At 43.4% G+C, this 16,958-nt stretch overlaps 1 protein-coding gene across 1 annotated transcript in view; it reads left to right on the top strand.

Annotated features, from left to right (window-relative positions):
• Positions 1 to 201: 201 nt before the first annotated feature.
• The window catches only part of TOP1 (DNA topoisomerase I), an 85,776-nt gene continuing 69,019 nt past the window's right edge, over positions 202 to 16,958 (top strand). The window contains exons 1-2 of the mRNA XM_037044063.1: positions 202 to 494; positions 785 to 809. Of these exons, the coding sequence (XP_036899958.1) occupies positions 462 to 494; positions 785 to 809 (58 nt within the window). The 5' untranslated portion in view covers positions 202 to 461. The remainder of the gene's footprint in view (positions 495 to 784; positions 810 to 16,958) is intronic.

Genomic DNA, 16,958 nt, shown 5'->3' on the forward strand with positions numbered 1-16,958 from the left:
GGTTGTTCGGAGTGGGCGGCCGTGGGAGGAGTCGGCTCCTCATGCAAATCACAGCGTCGCGCGTGGGCTGGGGCGGGGCTTGCGACGCAAAACCTGGTCCTCTTTGGGTAGCGCGAAGGGGCGGGCCCCACAACCCCCGGCCTCTTTCCGCGAGTCTCTGACGTCGCCGACGTCTCGTTTAAAAGCGGCCGCGCAGGCGCAGTGAGCCGAAATGCGAACTTAGGCTGTTACACAACTGCTCTGGTCTGCTCTCTTCGCCTGCTCAGCAGCCCGTAAGCATCGCAGCCGCTGTTGCCGCCTCAGCGGTTTTGGGGGTGTCAGACCCGCCGCCACCCCGCTGCCGCTTACCCGCGCCTTCGGGAGCCACTGAGAGCACCCGTCCGCCCGCACAGGCCGGTCCCGACCGTCTGCGTCTACTCGGCGCCCCTTGCCGCACGCCGCGCTCTGCCGCTCGGACCGAAATGAGTGGGGACCACCTGCACAATGATTCCCAGGTACAGCCCGACCTTCCGGCCTCGCGTCGGACCCCGCAGCCCTGGCTCTGACCCCGCCGCTTTGACAGGCCGGAGCTCCCCGGCCAGGGGCAGCCGGGCAGAGGGAATAGGATTTTTAGGACCCGGACGAAAGCCCCGAAGTTACAGTTTGGGGGAATGGTTGCCTTTTCGGGCCGTTCCCGGGGCCCCAATTCCTGGGGGTGCGGGGTGGGTTAGGCCCCTGGCCGCGCGCGGTCACCCTCGGGGTTAATGTGCCTGTTGTTTCATATTCCCTCTTTTTCTCTTTCCAGATCGAAGCGGATTTCCGATTGAATGGTGAGTGTGACCCCCGCCCCGACCTCGGGCCCTCCAGTCGCCCGCCGGCTACCCCCGCGCCCGGCCAGAGGACAGACATGGCGTCCCAGAGACTAAGTCCCGGCTCCTCGCTCACCGGCCCCATTGTTCCCATCGGGCCGCCTCTAAACCCCCTTTCCGGGGATCCCAGCCCCCCCACATCGCGGCCCTCCCAAGAGGGGGCAACGGAGACCCCGTGTCGCCTAAAACCGGCCCTGGGGCAGCCTTTCCGCGCCCGGATTTCTCCCGGGAAAGTCGCCTTGTCGACAGTCGGGACTTAGTCTCTGCGCCATTTTCTTTTTCTCTCTCCTCTCCTTTCTGTGCCTGTGTCTCTTTCTCTTCCCTCCCTCGGCTCCTTCCTTGAGCTGCCCAGAAAGCTTTCTGCAGAGCAAAGCCCTATAAATCACAGACCTCACCAGAGAGGGAAGGGTGGGAGACTGAATTGTTGCTATTTTTTCCAAAGAGAACTTTATTTTGCGGGTTATTCCCTTTCTGCTTCGTTTGTTTCCTTTTCTGTTTCCAGAATGAAAGCTCTTCTTTGGCAACTGTTGTTTTTTGTTTTTTGGGGTTTTTTTGGTAAGATGTTTATGATAGGAATTACGGCTCTAAAATTAAAGCTACCCTTTGTGGAGTTCTTCATATTTTGGGATTGTTTTTCCGAAGTTGTGTTGTTTGCAAAGGTGGTAATACCTCCCTTCAGAAAGTTTGCAAGTTCTCTGTGGGCCATCCAGTGTAAATGTTGGACTCTGGCATACTGATTTATTTTAAAAAATTAAAGTGTTATTGACTAGAACTTTTCAATGTGGCTAAGGTTCCTAAGGCAATGTTTTCTTAGAAATGCAGTTTAGTGTACTTGTCAGGGGGGAAAGGTTGTTGAGCATCTCTTCGTGGTCCTGGTGTACTGGCATTTTCTTCTGGACTGTGGAGAAGAAGAAGATTTTATTTATTGAAACAAAGAGTGGCCATCACCCACCCCTGTTTCCTGTTCATTCTTTTTCAAAAGCCACTGTTTTTCAGGAATCCAGAGCGACTTGCTTTTTCCAGATCTTTATGTTTTTTAACCTAGTTCAGCCAAGTCAAGGCATTTATTCTTTGAATATTTCCACTTTAGTTATCCAGTGAAGGTTCCCCCCCAATAAAAGGCTCACTCTTTGGGCTTTTCAACAATCCTAGTGAGAGAAGCACATCATAGGGAGAGAAGGTTCTCTCTAGGATGTGCTGGGAATTCCCACTTATTCTATTGGTACATAACCCTGCTCAATTGAGTTTGGGTTCCGGGAACCTGTCCAGTGGAAGAAGCTGATGAGTAGCTTTTCTGATGTTGCAATCAGCAGTCCATCGTGTTAGCCTGCTCAACTGAGAGCAGCCTTATGTTCAGGTTTTGAAGTGGAGACATCCAGCAAGAGATGGTACTCTGCTAGGAGGTATTCTGGGTAAGTTAAAGTGGGGCATTTCTTGAGCACCTACTAGGTCAAGCACTGTGCTTACTGCTAGCTACTGAACCTTTTGCCACAATGCTGCCCTTGCCCTCAATCCAGTCTATTGGGGGAGATGTAATTAGTTAATTATAAGGTAGGTGCTAGGGTATATTATACCCAAATGCTCTGGGAAACTAGGGGACTTAATTTTGTCTGGGGGTGGGGAAAGTTTCTCAGGAGGTGACTTCTGAGCTGGGTGTTAGGCAAGACTAGATGGTGCTGAGTGTCGGGGGCCAGAGTGTTTCTTAGCTGTTGAGCCAAAACCTGTCAGGATTTTAAAAGAAGGCATTGAGGCCCCTGCAGTTCAGAAAACTGCAAAGAGTATAAATGTTTTTTGGGATGTGGGAGCACTGAAAAGATGTGATAGGTGTGAGAGGGCCTTTTAACTTCTCTTGGGGAGGAAGGTAGGATCTTAATACAGAAAAAGTGTCTTCTTTTAACTTTTGGACTGGGTTGAGTGGGTAATATATTTAGTAGTGAAACAGAGGTTAGTCCCTTCTCAGAAAGTTAGTATGGTTCTCACCTAGATTATACAAAGGAAACATTGAGGATGTGAATGGTTGTGGGCTGGGTAGGTTACTGATTTTTAGTGCCATTTTTATACAGGCTGAAGTAAACTGGCTATATTGACTTACGGAGTGTGGCTGTTCACTTGTAATAACAGTAGTTGCTAGTATTTATTGAATACATCCTGTCCGCCAGGAATGAATAACAGCTCTTTCCATAGATCATCTAACTTAATCCTCAGGAGGGCCCTTACGATTTAGGTGCTGTCTTCTCCGTTTTACAGATGAGGAAATCGAGGCTTACGTGTATTTACCAGCTTGCCCAAGGGCAGTGATTTGGGGACTCCAGAGGTCACAGGCTTAGTCACCGCGCTGTATCTGTCATTCTGGTGTGATTCTGCTAGAAGCTGCACATCTCTACTTTCTTACAGAACAGAAAAAAGGCAAGGGGGCAGAATTTGCTAGTTGGTCATTTACTTACTTTCTAATCCGAACCTGCTCCTTCAAGGGAAAAAGCACCTCAGCTGCCCCCACACCACCCCGAGGGGCCGGCACTGGAGTGATTATCTTTGTAATAAGTAGTGCGTAGAAGAAAGATGTAGAATTAGTGACTCTGTTTGTTCTGGTAAGTAACACGCTGGTAATTAGAGATTGATTTATGTAACTCTTAGTAGTTTCAAGAAAATAAAAGTCAGTGTTTGATTATGCTCAAGACACGTCATTATGGAACTTCGTATTAAGAGTTTGCTTAAGTTTGATTTTGAGGGGACCTAACTTAAACCCATCTTACAGATTAATTGTGCAAGTTCATCATATTAGAACAAGCATCCCTCATTTTGCCTGACCCCATCCCTGAAGATCTAAAAGATTTTGCCCCTTGGAGCTCATTCTTTACCATAGTTAAAACTGTTGCCTGCCCTTAGAATGTAGAACATCCTGACTGACATTCAACTGCTGGGAAAACCTGTTATCTGTGAAGTGTATTTGCATTTAAAATATTGACTGAGCTGGGAGTTCAGGAGCAGAAACTAAACCTCTTTTCCCTACATGAGAAGACTTCCTTTCTGAGTACTGGCAGCACTGGCCGTAGTGGGGCCAAGTCATTGTCACCGTAGTGTGCAGACTGCCAAGCTGTCTGTAGAGTTGACCATGGTAACGTCAGGTTGGGGGTAGTGACCCTTTAGCTAGTTCAAGGACTTGAAGTTTCGCCTATCTGTTTTGTGGAGTTAGGGGGTTCTTCCGTCCCCCACTGAGCAAAGTATAATGCAGGATTCCATCAGTGAGTGAGAAATGTATGGGATTGTCGTTTGAAACCATCTTGTGTTGATTCTGCTGAGTTTAATGGATTCAAATTGGATGGAGGAATGAAATATAAGTTGTTCCTGATGTTAACAGATAAGTTGTACTTTGGTACTGCTGGGTGTGGATTGGGGTGGGGGATGGGGGACGGCTAATGATGCGGCCATCTGAAAAGTCCCTTCACATTTTAAAAAAACTGCAGAAATGAGATTGGGCTCAATTTTTCCTACATCTTCTTCTCAACACAAAAACACCGGAGCATGGACTCCAGTGTTGCCTTTCCTTGCACTGTAGCCAGCCAGACTTCTCGGGGCGCGTTTTCAGATTTAGCAAGCTGCTGTAGAATCTTATACCTCACTTAGATATAAAGCAGAATTGCCTGTCTACATGGGGTTTTTTTTGTATTACTAGCATATCAGAACTCAAACAAATTTCTGATTTCTGTATTCCCGGTAAAACAAGAAAATCCAGGAGAGTTAGTAAAGGAATCCAAAACATATCATGGTTTGAAAGGTGAGCACTACGTAATGCTGTCTCCGATGCTTGCTTTTCTTTGGTAAGTAGAGTAAAATGGAAAAGATGAACCCAGGGTCAGTCCCCATATCTCATTTGAACCAGTAGCAGCCAAAAAAAAAAAGAATTGAGTCTGACCTTTTTTCTTTAACATCAGCATAAAAATGGGGAATTGTGAGTTTGAAAAGGGATTTGTTAATTTGTTCTGGGTCTTAGTGAATTGTGAATTAGTATTCATTTATATGTTATACAGTACCAGAGAGTCTTAACATGTCTTAAAGCTTATATTCCAAAATTAAGCTGTTGGGTTTTATTGCTTGTTTTTGGTATGTGGAGGAGTGTGTGTGCAAAAAGGTCTGCTTTTTGAGTCTGTAAATGTATTAGAGAAGGTCCTGTGCTGTGCGTTATAAATAACAAGTATCCTTTACTGTTAATGGTATGGGAAAGGACTCTGCTGTGCTGCTTCGGTGTTATTATTTCATGTTAGAGTCTTCGTGTTGTACTGAAATTATTTCATGTTAGTTGGGTGTGAAATGAATGTGTGTGTGTGAGAGTGACAGATCTCTAACAACTTCGTCCACACTTTCAGTGCACGATAAAAGTGTGCCTCAAACCTATTTGTTTCCCCAAAAGTGTGTTTTGTGAGGGATTGCATCCTTTCCATATGAATCTATCTTGAAAGCTTTAGGTTCCCTTGGAAAAATGGATGCAATTGTGATTATTTACATTTGAATGAGACCAAGGAAAGGATTGAAATGAGTATTTGATGCGGGACTGGGTTAAAAAACCCTCTTGAAAGGTACAGTCACTTAATTGCATTTGGAGGTGGAAGAGGGTGCGTTGAGTGACTTTTCTGTGCCTTCTGTCTTAGATAATCTAGCTGCCCCTTAATTATCACAATAAAGGCATTGGGCAAACAGTTGAGAAGTTGGCTTCTTAAAGTAAAGAGTTTGGGATGGGAGAAGTTCCTAACTGGCTCTTAAGAAGTGACTGAGGTATTGTGTTTAAAGGAAGCTTTCAGTTGTGTTTAAACTTTGAGCAGTAATAATTGGAACAGGTCTTTCTATTTCCATGCCTAGTAAATCTGGACTTTGAGAAGCAGCCTTCCATCGCCATGGCTCCAAGTCAGTAGCTGCAGTAGGAAATCTGAAATAGAGGCAAATGGCGTGGAATGATGAAGCAGTCCGCCAACCTCAGCCGTTCCCTCACAACCCGCCTGTCTGGCTAGGTGCGGGCAGTGTGCTCTGTGTTGGGGGCATGGGACGTGGGGGCTGTGGAGCGGGCACAGAAGGGAGAGCGGGGGTGCGGCAGCCTCGAGTATGTTGGGTGGGAAAAGCTTTATTGCTTATAGTGGAGTATCTAGTCGATATTAATGGTGTTTTGGGTAGTGTTACAGGAAGTGACCGGTGGCTTGCTGAAATGATTTAATAGCAAATATTGTTTAACATGATACTTATTCTGTGTGTTCAAGAGATTCTAATTTTTCAGACTGGGAGAGAAGTGACTTTGCTCATTATCTCAAGTATATCTGTATGGTTTACAGGTTGTCATATTACCAAGCTCAACCACCCATTATCAAAAACCTGTATCTAGTGTCTATCTAGCATTTAAGTCTCTAAATTTTAGTAAAGAAAGAAACTCCAAGGAAGCTAGGCAGTTGAAGTTTTACATTTCTTTTTGGGAGGTATTCATTTTTAATTTGTTGTCTTAAGTTTTTAGATCCACTCAGTTATCATCCCGTCACCTTTACCTTATACACTGTTCTTGAAGAACTTCTGAAATGTATAACAGATACTTTTATTTACATCTCCTTTGGCCCTTCCCATTAGATTTGGGTTAAGGTGCATCTCTACCAGGCTGTTAATCCTCTCTGAGCCTTTGAAGTTGACTAACTTTGTATCTGTGGATTTAAGGAACCAAAGACCTCGGCTCATTAGCATTTCTGAGACTCACCTAGATAAGCAACAACAAAGGGTGTTAAAGCGATTAGCAGTGTTGGGGGCTTTACTTCTCTTTGTGTTGAGAACAAGTTTAATAGATTCCTGGGCATTCTGATGCTTTCCAATATGTATTTCAAGAGCAAAAATCCGCCAACCCTTGGACCCAATATTCTTTGTAATTTTCTTAGCAGATCCTAGCAAAGTTAGATGCTCAGAAGATTTATTGAAGGAGGTATCTGACTGTTAAAAATTTACCAAAAAAAAATAAATAAAATTTAACTTGAAAGTTAGTCTACAGCAGAGTACACTAGAAATGCACCCTTTTGCTCTTAGTAAAATTCCAGATTTTAAGCTTACTACCATATACGAATGCCCAAACACATAGGCAAAGCTTCAGAGACAAAGTACTGGTTGGACAGAAGCCTTATCAGCAGGTGTCAATTGGTGGATTAGGGGATCTCACTGGCTAAGATCCCTTACTGTACCCAACCCCTATAATCCCTTTATTTCTTTGTTCAGTTGTTAGCTGTCTGGCTGAAAATCGCTGAGCTCTTTTATGGCAATAGAAGGGGAAGTGAGAGGAAGGGAACTAGGTTTGAGAGCTTAGTAAGCTCCGCCTTTTTGTATTCATTAAATCTGAATTTAATGCAAACAGTACAGATTGTATAGGTTTGTGGTAGAACCAGAGACAGAAGGAAAATTTTCATCTTCTGTACCTTCTCACCACCCCTTTTGGAAGTATACTGCCTTTCAGCTTCCAGAAACCCCACCCGGGCTGTAATTTCTCAGCTTCTAGTACTGATGTCGTAGTTGCAGCCTGCCCTTAATTACCTGCTGGTGGAGAGAGCTTAACCCCTAGCACCTGGAATGTTAGGTCTTCAAGAGATGCTTTGGTTTTAAGGCTGGAACCCGATTGATATTGAAGGGTGTGAGTGATGAAGAGAGAGCCTATTACACTCTGGAGTGGCTGTGGTAAGATAGAAAATTGGAGTCAAAATCAGAAAGACCTAGATAAATCAATCCTCCTTCTTACAATGAAACTTGCCCTGGCCACTATAACTTGTTTTGTCGTGTATAAACAAGGATGATATTTCTGTTTTCACAAACTATTGACAGTTGAATGAGTATATGAACGTGCCTTTTCTGCTCACATTTTAAAATGTAAACTTTGGTAAGACAGCTTTCTACATACTCCGAGATGGACCTTTATTTGGAATGTTAGGTTTGGAGTGGCTCCTTCCTTCACTGGTGTTCCCTGTTAATGCTGTCAGCCTTTCTGACCTGCCTGTACAGAGTTAACCGTGGCATGCAGCGGGAGTTGGTAGACTCGACCTAACCGGACTGCATGGCCTGAACTAATAATCGCTTCCAAGTAGGTGGTGTATATAATGGATTGGCCAAAAAGTCTGTTTGGTTTTTCCCATAAAATAAAGGACACGTTTTTCATTTTTACCAATGACTTTATTGGTTTGGGTATTTTGTGTATGTCAGCTATCTCCCGCTATTGGCTTCTAGTGGGTAGAGGCCGGGGTGCTGCTAAACACCTTCCAATGCATGGGACAGCCCCACAACAGATTTGGCTAAAATGTCCGCAGTACCAAGAAACTTCACAAATCACTTTTGACACATACAGTCAGTCACAGCACAAATCTTTTTTTGTGATTCAGTTGTGTTTTTACCATTCTTGGAATAATAAAGCATAATACACCAAAAATGTTGCATATTTTCTTTCATCTTCAATATTAAAATGCCTGCCCCAAAATTCACCAATTTTGGTTTTTATTTTAATGCACATTGATATGACAGCTGTCACAATACAATCTAACAGAATTGTTTTGAATGAAGACAACTAAGCAGTACTAGAGGCATCATATGAAAAAAACCAAACTGACTTTTTGGCCATCCCAATATATCTAGGTTCTTACTTGTCTAAGAGCAAGTCTAGGGCAAAATGGTTATTGCTAGAAGAACTTTTTTCAGCTGTGGAGAAGACAGGCTTAGAAATAAAAGAAGTATATTGATGTGGCTAATTTCTCAGCTCTTTAATAGAACTATAGATTTTCTATGAAGGATACCCAGAGCTTTAACCTTTTAGATGCATTTAATAAATGAACTGCCAAGATCGTTATTTGTGATTTTGTTTTTTAACCACAGAGCTCAATGTGTCTTGTGTTAGCATGTTTTTTTCCAAGACCACTATTTTACCTCTCCCCAAAACATTTTTTTAAAGCTCACCTGAGAACATACTTACTGATTTTAGAGGGAGGGAGGGATGGGAAGGGATAGAGAGAAACATCAGTCAGCTGCCTCTCAGTGTCCCTGGACAGGGGACCAAACTCGTAGCCTAGGCACGTGCTCTGACTGGGAGTTGAACCCACATTTTTGCTTATGAGACAACGCTCCAATCATTCGAGCCACACTGACCAGGGCGCCCCTAAACATTTTGAAACTGAGAAGACAAAGCACCCGAGTGACCTTAGTTTTTCATTTATCCAGATGGTTGCTTAAAGTGACCAACTCAGCTATCTGTGAACTAGTAATTCTTGGGAACAAGAACCCCTTAGATAATAAAGCTTAAGCAGATATGTGAATTTAAGTAGTAAACTCCATGTTAACACTTGTGTATGAATCTAAGCATATGAGAGATGCTATGAAGAACTTCTGTCTAGTCAGAAATTTCAGTAATGACTCTTTAAGTCTAGCTAATGTTCATTATTGAATTGCCTTGAATTTGTTATTTTAGAAGTGCTACTTAAAGAAGATTAACCAGTCAGTTACGGGTGTGTTCACTAAGGTCCATTAGATTAAGCCAAATGGATCTTAGTAGAGATCTTACATGATTCATCCAAGGGTTATCAGAAAAGCATCACAGCAGAACAGACTTCAGAATTAATATGCAGTTATAGGTCGGCCTGAGAAATGCAGGATAAAACTGTAGGATAAAAACTACAGAGTAGAGTCTAATTTTAAAGGGTCTTCAAAGGTAAAGTCTTCAAAAGGCAATCATCTTAGAAACGTGTGGTTCTTAAAGTCTATGGAAAAAACCTGTGGGAAAGTGATTGTTTATTAATGCTACATGGCTTGATTATTTATTAATACTACATGGCTATATTGCCTTCAGTATGTGAGTGTCCAAGGTAGGATTGGACTCAAAAGTCTTAAGAACTTGGGCCTCTTTTGTTTTGTATCATTTTTCTCTGATACGGAATGTGAATAGTTTGGAGGGGTACAGTGGGGGGTGTTTGTCTCCCCTGTGCCCCAAATTAGGCAGCCATGACAGTGGAAAGGACAGAGCCTCTGAGTCAAGGGGAAGTTCATCTCTGAGCCTTAGTGCTTTGCCTGTGAACTAGGTCTAATACTTAATCTCACAAGGTTGAAGATTACAGAGCATGCGAGGATCACTTTAGGAAAGGTAGAGTTTGCGAGAAAATTTTTAGTTCCTTGCCAGTCCTTAAAAAAAAAACCTTTTCAGAGATTGTTTCATTAGTCTTTTGTACAAGGGGAACTTACTTAATTTCTTCAAATTTAGGTATTGTGAAATTTTACCCAAGTGGGAAGGTCACTGGGGAGCCTTGAATCTGATACTGTTGCCGTGAATCGGAGACAGGCTGGCACAGGGGGGTGCAGGCTTGCCTTGGCTTTGCGGCCATGTACAAACCACTTTTTACTCACCAGTTAAATTAGTTTAAGAATCTTCGTCAGTGAATGACTTTTCCCCCTTTGCATTTGGGATGGTGTGACATTATATCTTACTTAGGAAGCTAAGAATTTCACATTTCATTGCAAGTGGAAAATTGAAGTTGCCATATTCATTAATTAAAACATTCAGAAAATAAATACCAGTAACAGTTAGACACAGATAAATGGGAGAAACCCATGTGGCTCTCTGAACACTTTGAAGTTGGTGCCTGTAGGGTCTCTACAGGCACTGCCTCCATTGAGATTTCCACAGTTTTCTTTGGGCCGCAGTGCAAAGGCCCATCACGCCAGGGTGAATGGGGTGGAAGGTATCGTACTTCAGGCAGTTCACGCTCCACCATTAGTGAGAATGGTATCTCCATGTACTCCCAATTCTAGGGGGGCTTTTTTCCTTAAAAATACTGGACACCTAAGTTCTTAATTTCCAAAGATGTTAAAACTTGTTAGTTGTTCTAGAAAATGTTAGGGGGTTTTTTTTTTGGGGGGGGGAATACCTGTAAACTTATTAAACCTTTTCACCTATAGTAAAATAGTGTGAAGTTCTGTAAATTTATTTCTCAGCATCTTTTTGTGTCAAACACCTGTGTTGGGTGAATTTTAGCATAGTGGTTTTCAGGTTTCCCTGAACAGGTAGATTTGTCAGCAACTAGAAATGTAATAAAGAGTGTGAAATCACTGTCTTTGTAAATTTGAGGAACTAACTTAGAGATTAGACTCAGTACTTAAACTTCTGGGAGACTAATTTTATGAAACAGTTTGAATGTGTTGCTGTTGTTACTCCTTCCTAACTATACAGTGCCTCGATATGGGCAATGCACAAAAGCCGCTGAACTCAGAGGAAGGGTCATAGTACATAGTGGTGTTAGAGTGATACGAATAATGAAATTGTGACCGACTGTTAGACTTACTGTACCTATTCTTATAGTCAGTGTGTTTTCGTAGGAATGGATGCAGTGTCCATAGTGCTTACTATCTGACATCAGAAGTAAAGAAACCAGAGCCCCTTGGGGAATTGCACATACCTCAGGGTCTGTTTCTTAATTGTTCATGGTTCCAGTTAACCTGGAAAAAAACCAAAAGGAGAGGATAAGCACATATTGTGACTAGTCTTTGTAACCGCCAGCTTGTTACACTTCCAAACAAGAAGCTCTCCAAGGCCAAGTACTCCAGCTCTATGTAGTCCTCCAGGTAACTCCCTCCGTAGCGCAGGAGTCCTGGGCACCTGCGTTGGGTCGGTGGGATCGGTGGGGGCAGGGCTCGTGATAGTTTCATGATGGTATTACTTTTTCCCCCTTAAAGATCATATCACCTTCTTCCTCCCTTGAAGGCAGTATGATACAAAAGCAGGCACTGCAGCGGAACTTCATGCCTCTTTACCGATGTTAGCACCACCCAGTCTCAGAGTGCCTGGGACGTGGTCTGTGAGCAGAAGAATGCATGTTTTCTCTGTGGCAGAACGGATTCCAGTTGGGCGAACAAGAAGTTAAAAATTTTCCCCTTAGAGGCCTGAAAATGTTATAGAGCTCCTTTAGGACTGGAGCTACCCTCCAGAATTTAGATGTCAGATAGTGTGTGGTGAGCTTGTGTTTTTTGGGGAAGCAGTTTTAAAGTTATAGTACAGTGTGATGAAAGGTGTCCAAAAGTGACTGAAAACAGTAAAATGTTTGCGTAAGTCAGACTAGAAGAATACCAAGCAGGATCCATAACAAATGCACGTATCTAATAAGCATGTGTGCCAGTGGGTGCTGTAGTACAAAAGCGAAGATGCTTTGCTAAGCACTTTTATTGAAAATGTGACTTTTTAAAAAAGGCCTTCTCCAGCAACCTTATTTTCTGGAAATAAAGTTCAGTGTTTATTCTTCTCTCACAACTCTGTGAGCCTGTTCTGTTCAGGTGTTTCCAAACCCTGGAAATGACTTGGGTTTAAACAAGTACACCCAAAACTTCTCCATTTTACTACCTGTTTTTAAGGAAGGCAGTAAGTATCGTAAGCTTCTTGAGAGTTAGAAACATCTCAGAGCCTGTTTTGGTATTAAGCCGTCGTCAGAGATACTGTTTCCTTTCCAGTGAAGTCTGTCTGTGGTCACCACTGACCCCCCCCCACCCCCACCCCTCAAGACAGAAGTGATCACTGTTCTCTCGCTTTCACTGAGCCCATGTCCTATTCCGGTTTGTCACTGTAGGCTGGAGAAATTTACGTATTTGCTTACTTTACTAGGAAGTGGGCAAGAGGGCTGTCTCGTCCTGTATGGTCAATAGAGATGCTTCCAACGAATGTTATGAAATGGGAACCCCTTCCTCTCCTAGCTCACCAGCTGCTTGAAGATAAAGTGGGAAACACTGAGAGCTTTCCACCAAATTTTCCCTGTTCTCCAGCTAACATGTGTAAGAATCACCTGGGAATGTTTAGTAAAAATACATATTCCTAGTTCTGTGCCCCCAAGTTGATTCTGTAGTGAAGTGTACTGAGAAATCTACATTTTAAAGATATCATTAAGAACCCCAAATTATTTTGATTAATGCAAGTAACCCGTAAACCACCTTTGGAGATATTGAACTGGACTCTATTGTCATGATGGTTAAGACATGTGTTTTGCCCCATCAATTAAGGTATTCCATTGGTTGAGCTATTAAGCTTAAAGGATTTTTTTAAAAAGGATCAGAACAGTGTTTTCCAAAATATGTTTAGTAAAGCTTGATTCTTATCCCACTCTAAATAAATATCTTCTATCTTTCAATGAGTATTTACCTAAATAGTAGTGATAGTGAACTGCCTTTGCAGCTGTTTTAGTATGTGTCTTGTCAGAATCCTAATCCTTTAACAAGCCATTATTTGATTCTGATGTCATCTTTTAGGATCTGCTGACTAAAGCAGCACAAAGTGCGAGGTTGTTTTCATGCTAATGTTCTTAGGATGGTTAAGGCAGGGCTTTAGAAGGTAATAAGAGGGGTATCAGCATAGTATAGTGGAATGCAGAGGATCTAATCTTTGAAGGTCACTACCTTTACATTAAATTAGGGGTCTTTAAGCTGCTGACGACAGTGATTGATTGAAACGGTAGGATTTGAATAGAGCCCAGCTTCTTAAAGTGTGGTTTCCTTATCAGTAGCTCATTAGCATTGTCTGAGAATTTGTTGGCAATGAAAACAACTGAGCCTCACCCAGACCTAGTGGCTCAAGTTCCGGGAGTGGGGGGCTCAGCCATCTGGGTTGGAACAGTCTCTCGGTGCCCTGACGCGTACTAATGTTCCAGAAGCCGTGGAACTTCGAGATGTGGAGTTCACTTTCTCTGGTCGAGCCTCACACTTTTGAGAGGCATGAGAGACAGTTGACAAAGTCCACATACTTACCAGTGAAATACAGACTTTGGAGTTAGATAAACTTGGGTTCCGCTCTTGTTAGCTGGGTGGCCTTGAGCAAGTCACAGATCTGATCCATTTTGTCATCTGTAAGAGTGTAGGGGTAACAGCTACCTCAGTCAAATGAAAGAGCACTTAGAACCCGGTACAACTATTCCCCAAAGTCAGGTAAGTGACATGAATAAGATAAGGTGACTGATTAAAATAAACTTCTGGCCAGATTCTTAGTCACGACATATACATGACGCCTAAACGGAGTTTTATAGTGATTCAGCCTCTAAGCAGTGTTCCTTGTTTTTTCATAAGCCCGATGGCTGGGCTTCAGTGCTTGTCCAGGACTTGTACTTCCTTATAATTGTGCAGTTGTAGTAACTCATGATGGGAGGAGGATTCTCGGAGCATAAAAAGGAGCCAGTTACTAACTGAGCACCAGAATGGCTTCTGAAGAATATGCATGTGTTTAAGCGTAATCTTGCTATACAGCTGGTCACCCAGAGACCGTCCTGTGCATTTCATTTCAAGCACTGTCAATAGTGGGACGACCAGGGGTGTCCAGCCTGCAGCCCTCGGGCCTCATGTGGCCCAAGACAAAATCATAAATTTACTTAAAACTTTTTTTTTTACTCATCAGTTTTCATTAGTCTGTGTGCTTAATGCGTGGCCCAAGGCGACTCTTCTTCCGGTGTGGCCCGGAGACCCCCAAACCCTGCCAGACGACGAAGGCCCAGTGAGCGAATTGGTAGTGATAGGATGTATGAAGCAAGACATCAGCATAACCTGCCACCTCCACGGCCAGACGAGTTGTGGACATGGGGGCACAGCTGTGGGTCCCTGTGTAGCATAGGCAGGAGGTTTGTACTCACTTTCAAACCTTCTTCGAAAAGATGTTACAGGCTCGCTTAATAGAAGCAGAGGAGCACAAGCCATCAGGAACGGACTTGTCCCAATTGAGCTGGCCTTAGAAGGTACATTTTTCAGGTTGGACAAGTCCTCTTTCCTCTTCTAGTTCTGCCTCCTGGGAAGGAGAAGCATTTCAGTGCAGGGATGCCCTTTGACTCATTGCAAAGAGTATGTGGCATGCAAAGGCACCTCATAAGGGTCTTGTACTGGTTGATTACTTTGGGGGCAGTAGTAAAAAAGATTCCAGCTTTGTTTTGTATTAGAGGACAAAAGTGAGTTAGTAAAAGGGGTTTGTTTGCCCTACTCCTAAAGCTTAAAGCAATTGCTCTGTCTAGGTTTGACTTCTGCCTTGGCCGGAGACCTCCATTGAAATGTTCTCTGGGCAGCACTCCTTGTGGCTCTGCTTCTCCAGGGACTTTGTGCAGCAGCGGCCTGCTTTTGAGATGGCCACTTTAATCAGGCAAACTTTCCTTTAAGATTGAGTTTATTGGGGTGGCACTGGTTAGTAGGATCACATAGGTTTCAAGTGTACATTTCTATGATATGTGGTCTGTACCTGACATTGTGTGCCTGTCACCCAAAGTTAAACCATCTTCTGATAGCCAGGCAAAGTTCTGGCTGGTGTTAAGGGACTACTGCATGGCATGCCGTGCCTTGCCATGTAGGCAGAAGGCCTCTGACTGGGTTCCAGCAGGGCGGTTGGGTCTGGAATGGAGAATGCTGGGCAAGGAGTTCAGGACAGAGGTCTCAATCTGACTTTGTTAGCTGTGACCTGAGCAAATTATACTACATTATATCTCATCCTTCCTCCCAGTGAAAGGAAGATGTTGACCTGGACCCAAGATAACTTATCTTTCTTTTTTTGTTTTAAGTCTTCACCTAAGGATATGTTTATTGATTTTAGAGAGAGGGCAAAGGGTGGGGAACAGAGAAAGAGAAAGAGTCATCTATTTGAGAGAGAAGCCTCGATTGGTTGCCTCCCAAATGCACCCTGACCAGGAATAGAACCCGCAGCCTTTTTGGTGTGTGGGACGATGCTCCAACCAGCTGAGCCACCCAGTCAGGCCAAGATGCTTTTCACTCAGCACTGGTTGAACAAGAACTGTCGCTGAAGATGAACTTTTTGTCGTGATGGAAATGTTCTGATCTGTGGGGTGTCCCATATAGTAGCTGATAGCCATGTGAGACTGTTGAGCCCTTGAAATGTGGCTAGTGTGGCCAAGGAGCTTAATGTTTAAATTGTATTTTACTTAAGATTAAAAAGCTACGTGTAGCTAGTGGCTACCCTATTGCACAGCACAGCTGTAGGTAAAGTTTAGGTAGGAGCAAAGAGATTCAGGCTTAGATTTTGCATGGAATATGGGTAGCTGGGGCTCTTGGGTTTAAAAATTCAAAACAGGTGTAAATTTGGTGTGTTTTGAGTTTGAATAAGTCTTCCTTCTGTATGTATACATTGCCTTAGCCTGGGTGACATTCTCAGAGGACTTACGACTAGTAAGTGATGTCATGTTTACTAAAGCAGTTGGAATCTCAGTTCACTTTTAAAAATGAACTGGCCCCTTTAGTACTTGACTCCTTTAGTACTACACAAGGTGTGAACATTTAAGGCCCTTTGGAGTGAATAAATTCTCACTGTATCTCCAACTCTATGAGGTAGGTCATGTCTATTTTGTGGGTGACAAAACAGATTAGGTTATATTTATATGCACCTTTAGCCTTTAAAATGGTTGATGTTAGCCTACAACTTCATTTGAAATTGCAAGTTTTAACATGTTGCTATAGTAAGGAGTTAAGTATGTATTTGTTAAATTGTACTCAGTCGTGAGTGAGCGGCCATAAGGGATAGAGAATCGAAGGTTGTGCAGGCAAGCAGACAGCACTCAAGAGGCTAACTCACCTGGGGTGTTGCGACAGTCAGAGCAGGTCAGACCCCTGCTTTTACACCCAGGATTCCGTGGGGAGTCTTCCTCTCGTTTGCATAATCATAGTGAGTGTTAGGCTGCCTCTTACTTACAAGTGGTCTGGCCCACAATTAGCTACATGTAGTGGTCTGAAGGAACAAAATGAGATTATATCCTTGGCCACTCTGTGAGGACCACTGACACAGTAGACATATAAGGTCTCAGCACCTTGAGTAGATTGCTTAAATGCTGGGGACAGATTCCGTTTCCTCCAGCTTTAACTTCAAATTGATTGGTTATTTGGGGGGTTGGAAAAAGAACTGGAATAGGGATGAAGTAACCAATAGTTTGAACATTTACTGTCTCCACTTTATCATTGGAGAAACGGAGGCTCAAGGCTGTGTAGTATGTGAGTAACCCACAGAGCTGCAAGGCCGACCGAGGCCTGTCTGATGCCACAGCCTGAGTTCTTAAATGGGGCACCAAACAAGGAAAGAGGGGAGTCTAGGTGATTCGGTTGCTCCCCGGGAATCTG

The sequence above is a fragment of the Sturnira hondurensis genome, unplaced genomic scaffold (genome assembly GCF_014824575.4).
Source record: "Sturnira hondurensis isolate 20B ecotype Veracruz unplaced genomic scaffold, ASM1482457v3 Scaffold0004136, whole genome shotgun sequence".
In the NCBI taxonomy this organism is placed as follows: Eukaryota; Metazoa; Chordata; class Mammalia; order Chiroptera; family Phyllostomidae; genus Sturnira; species Sturnira hondurensis.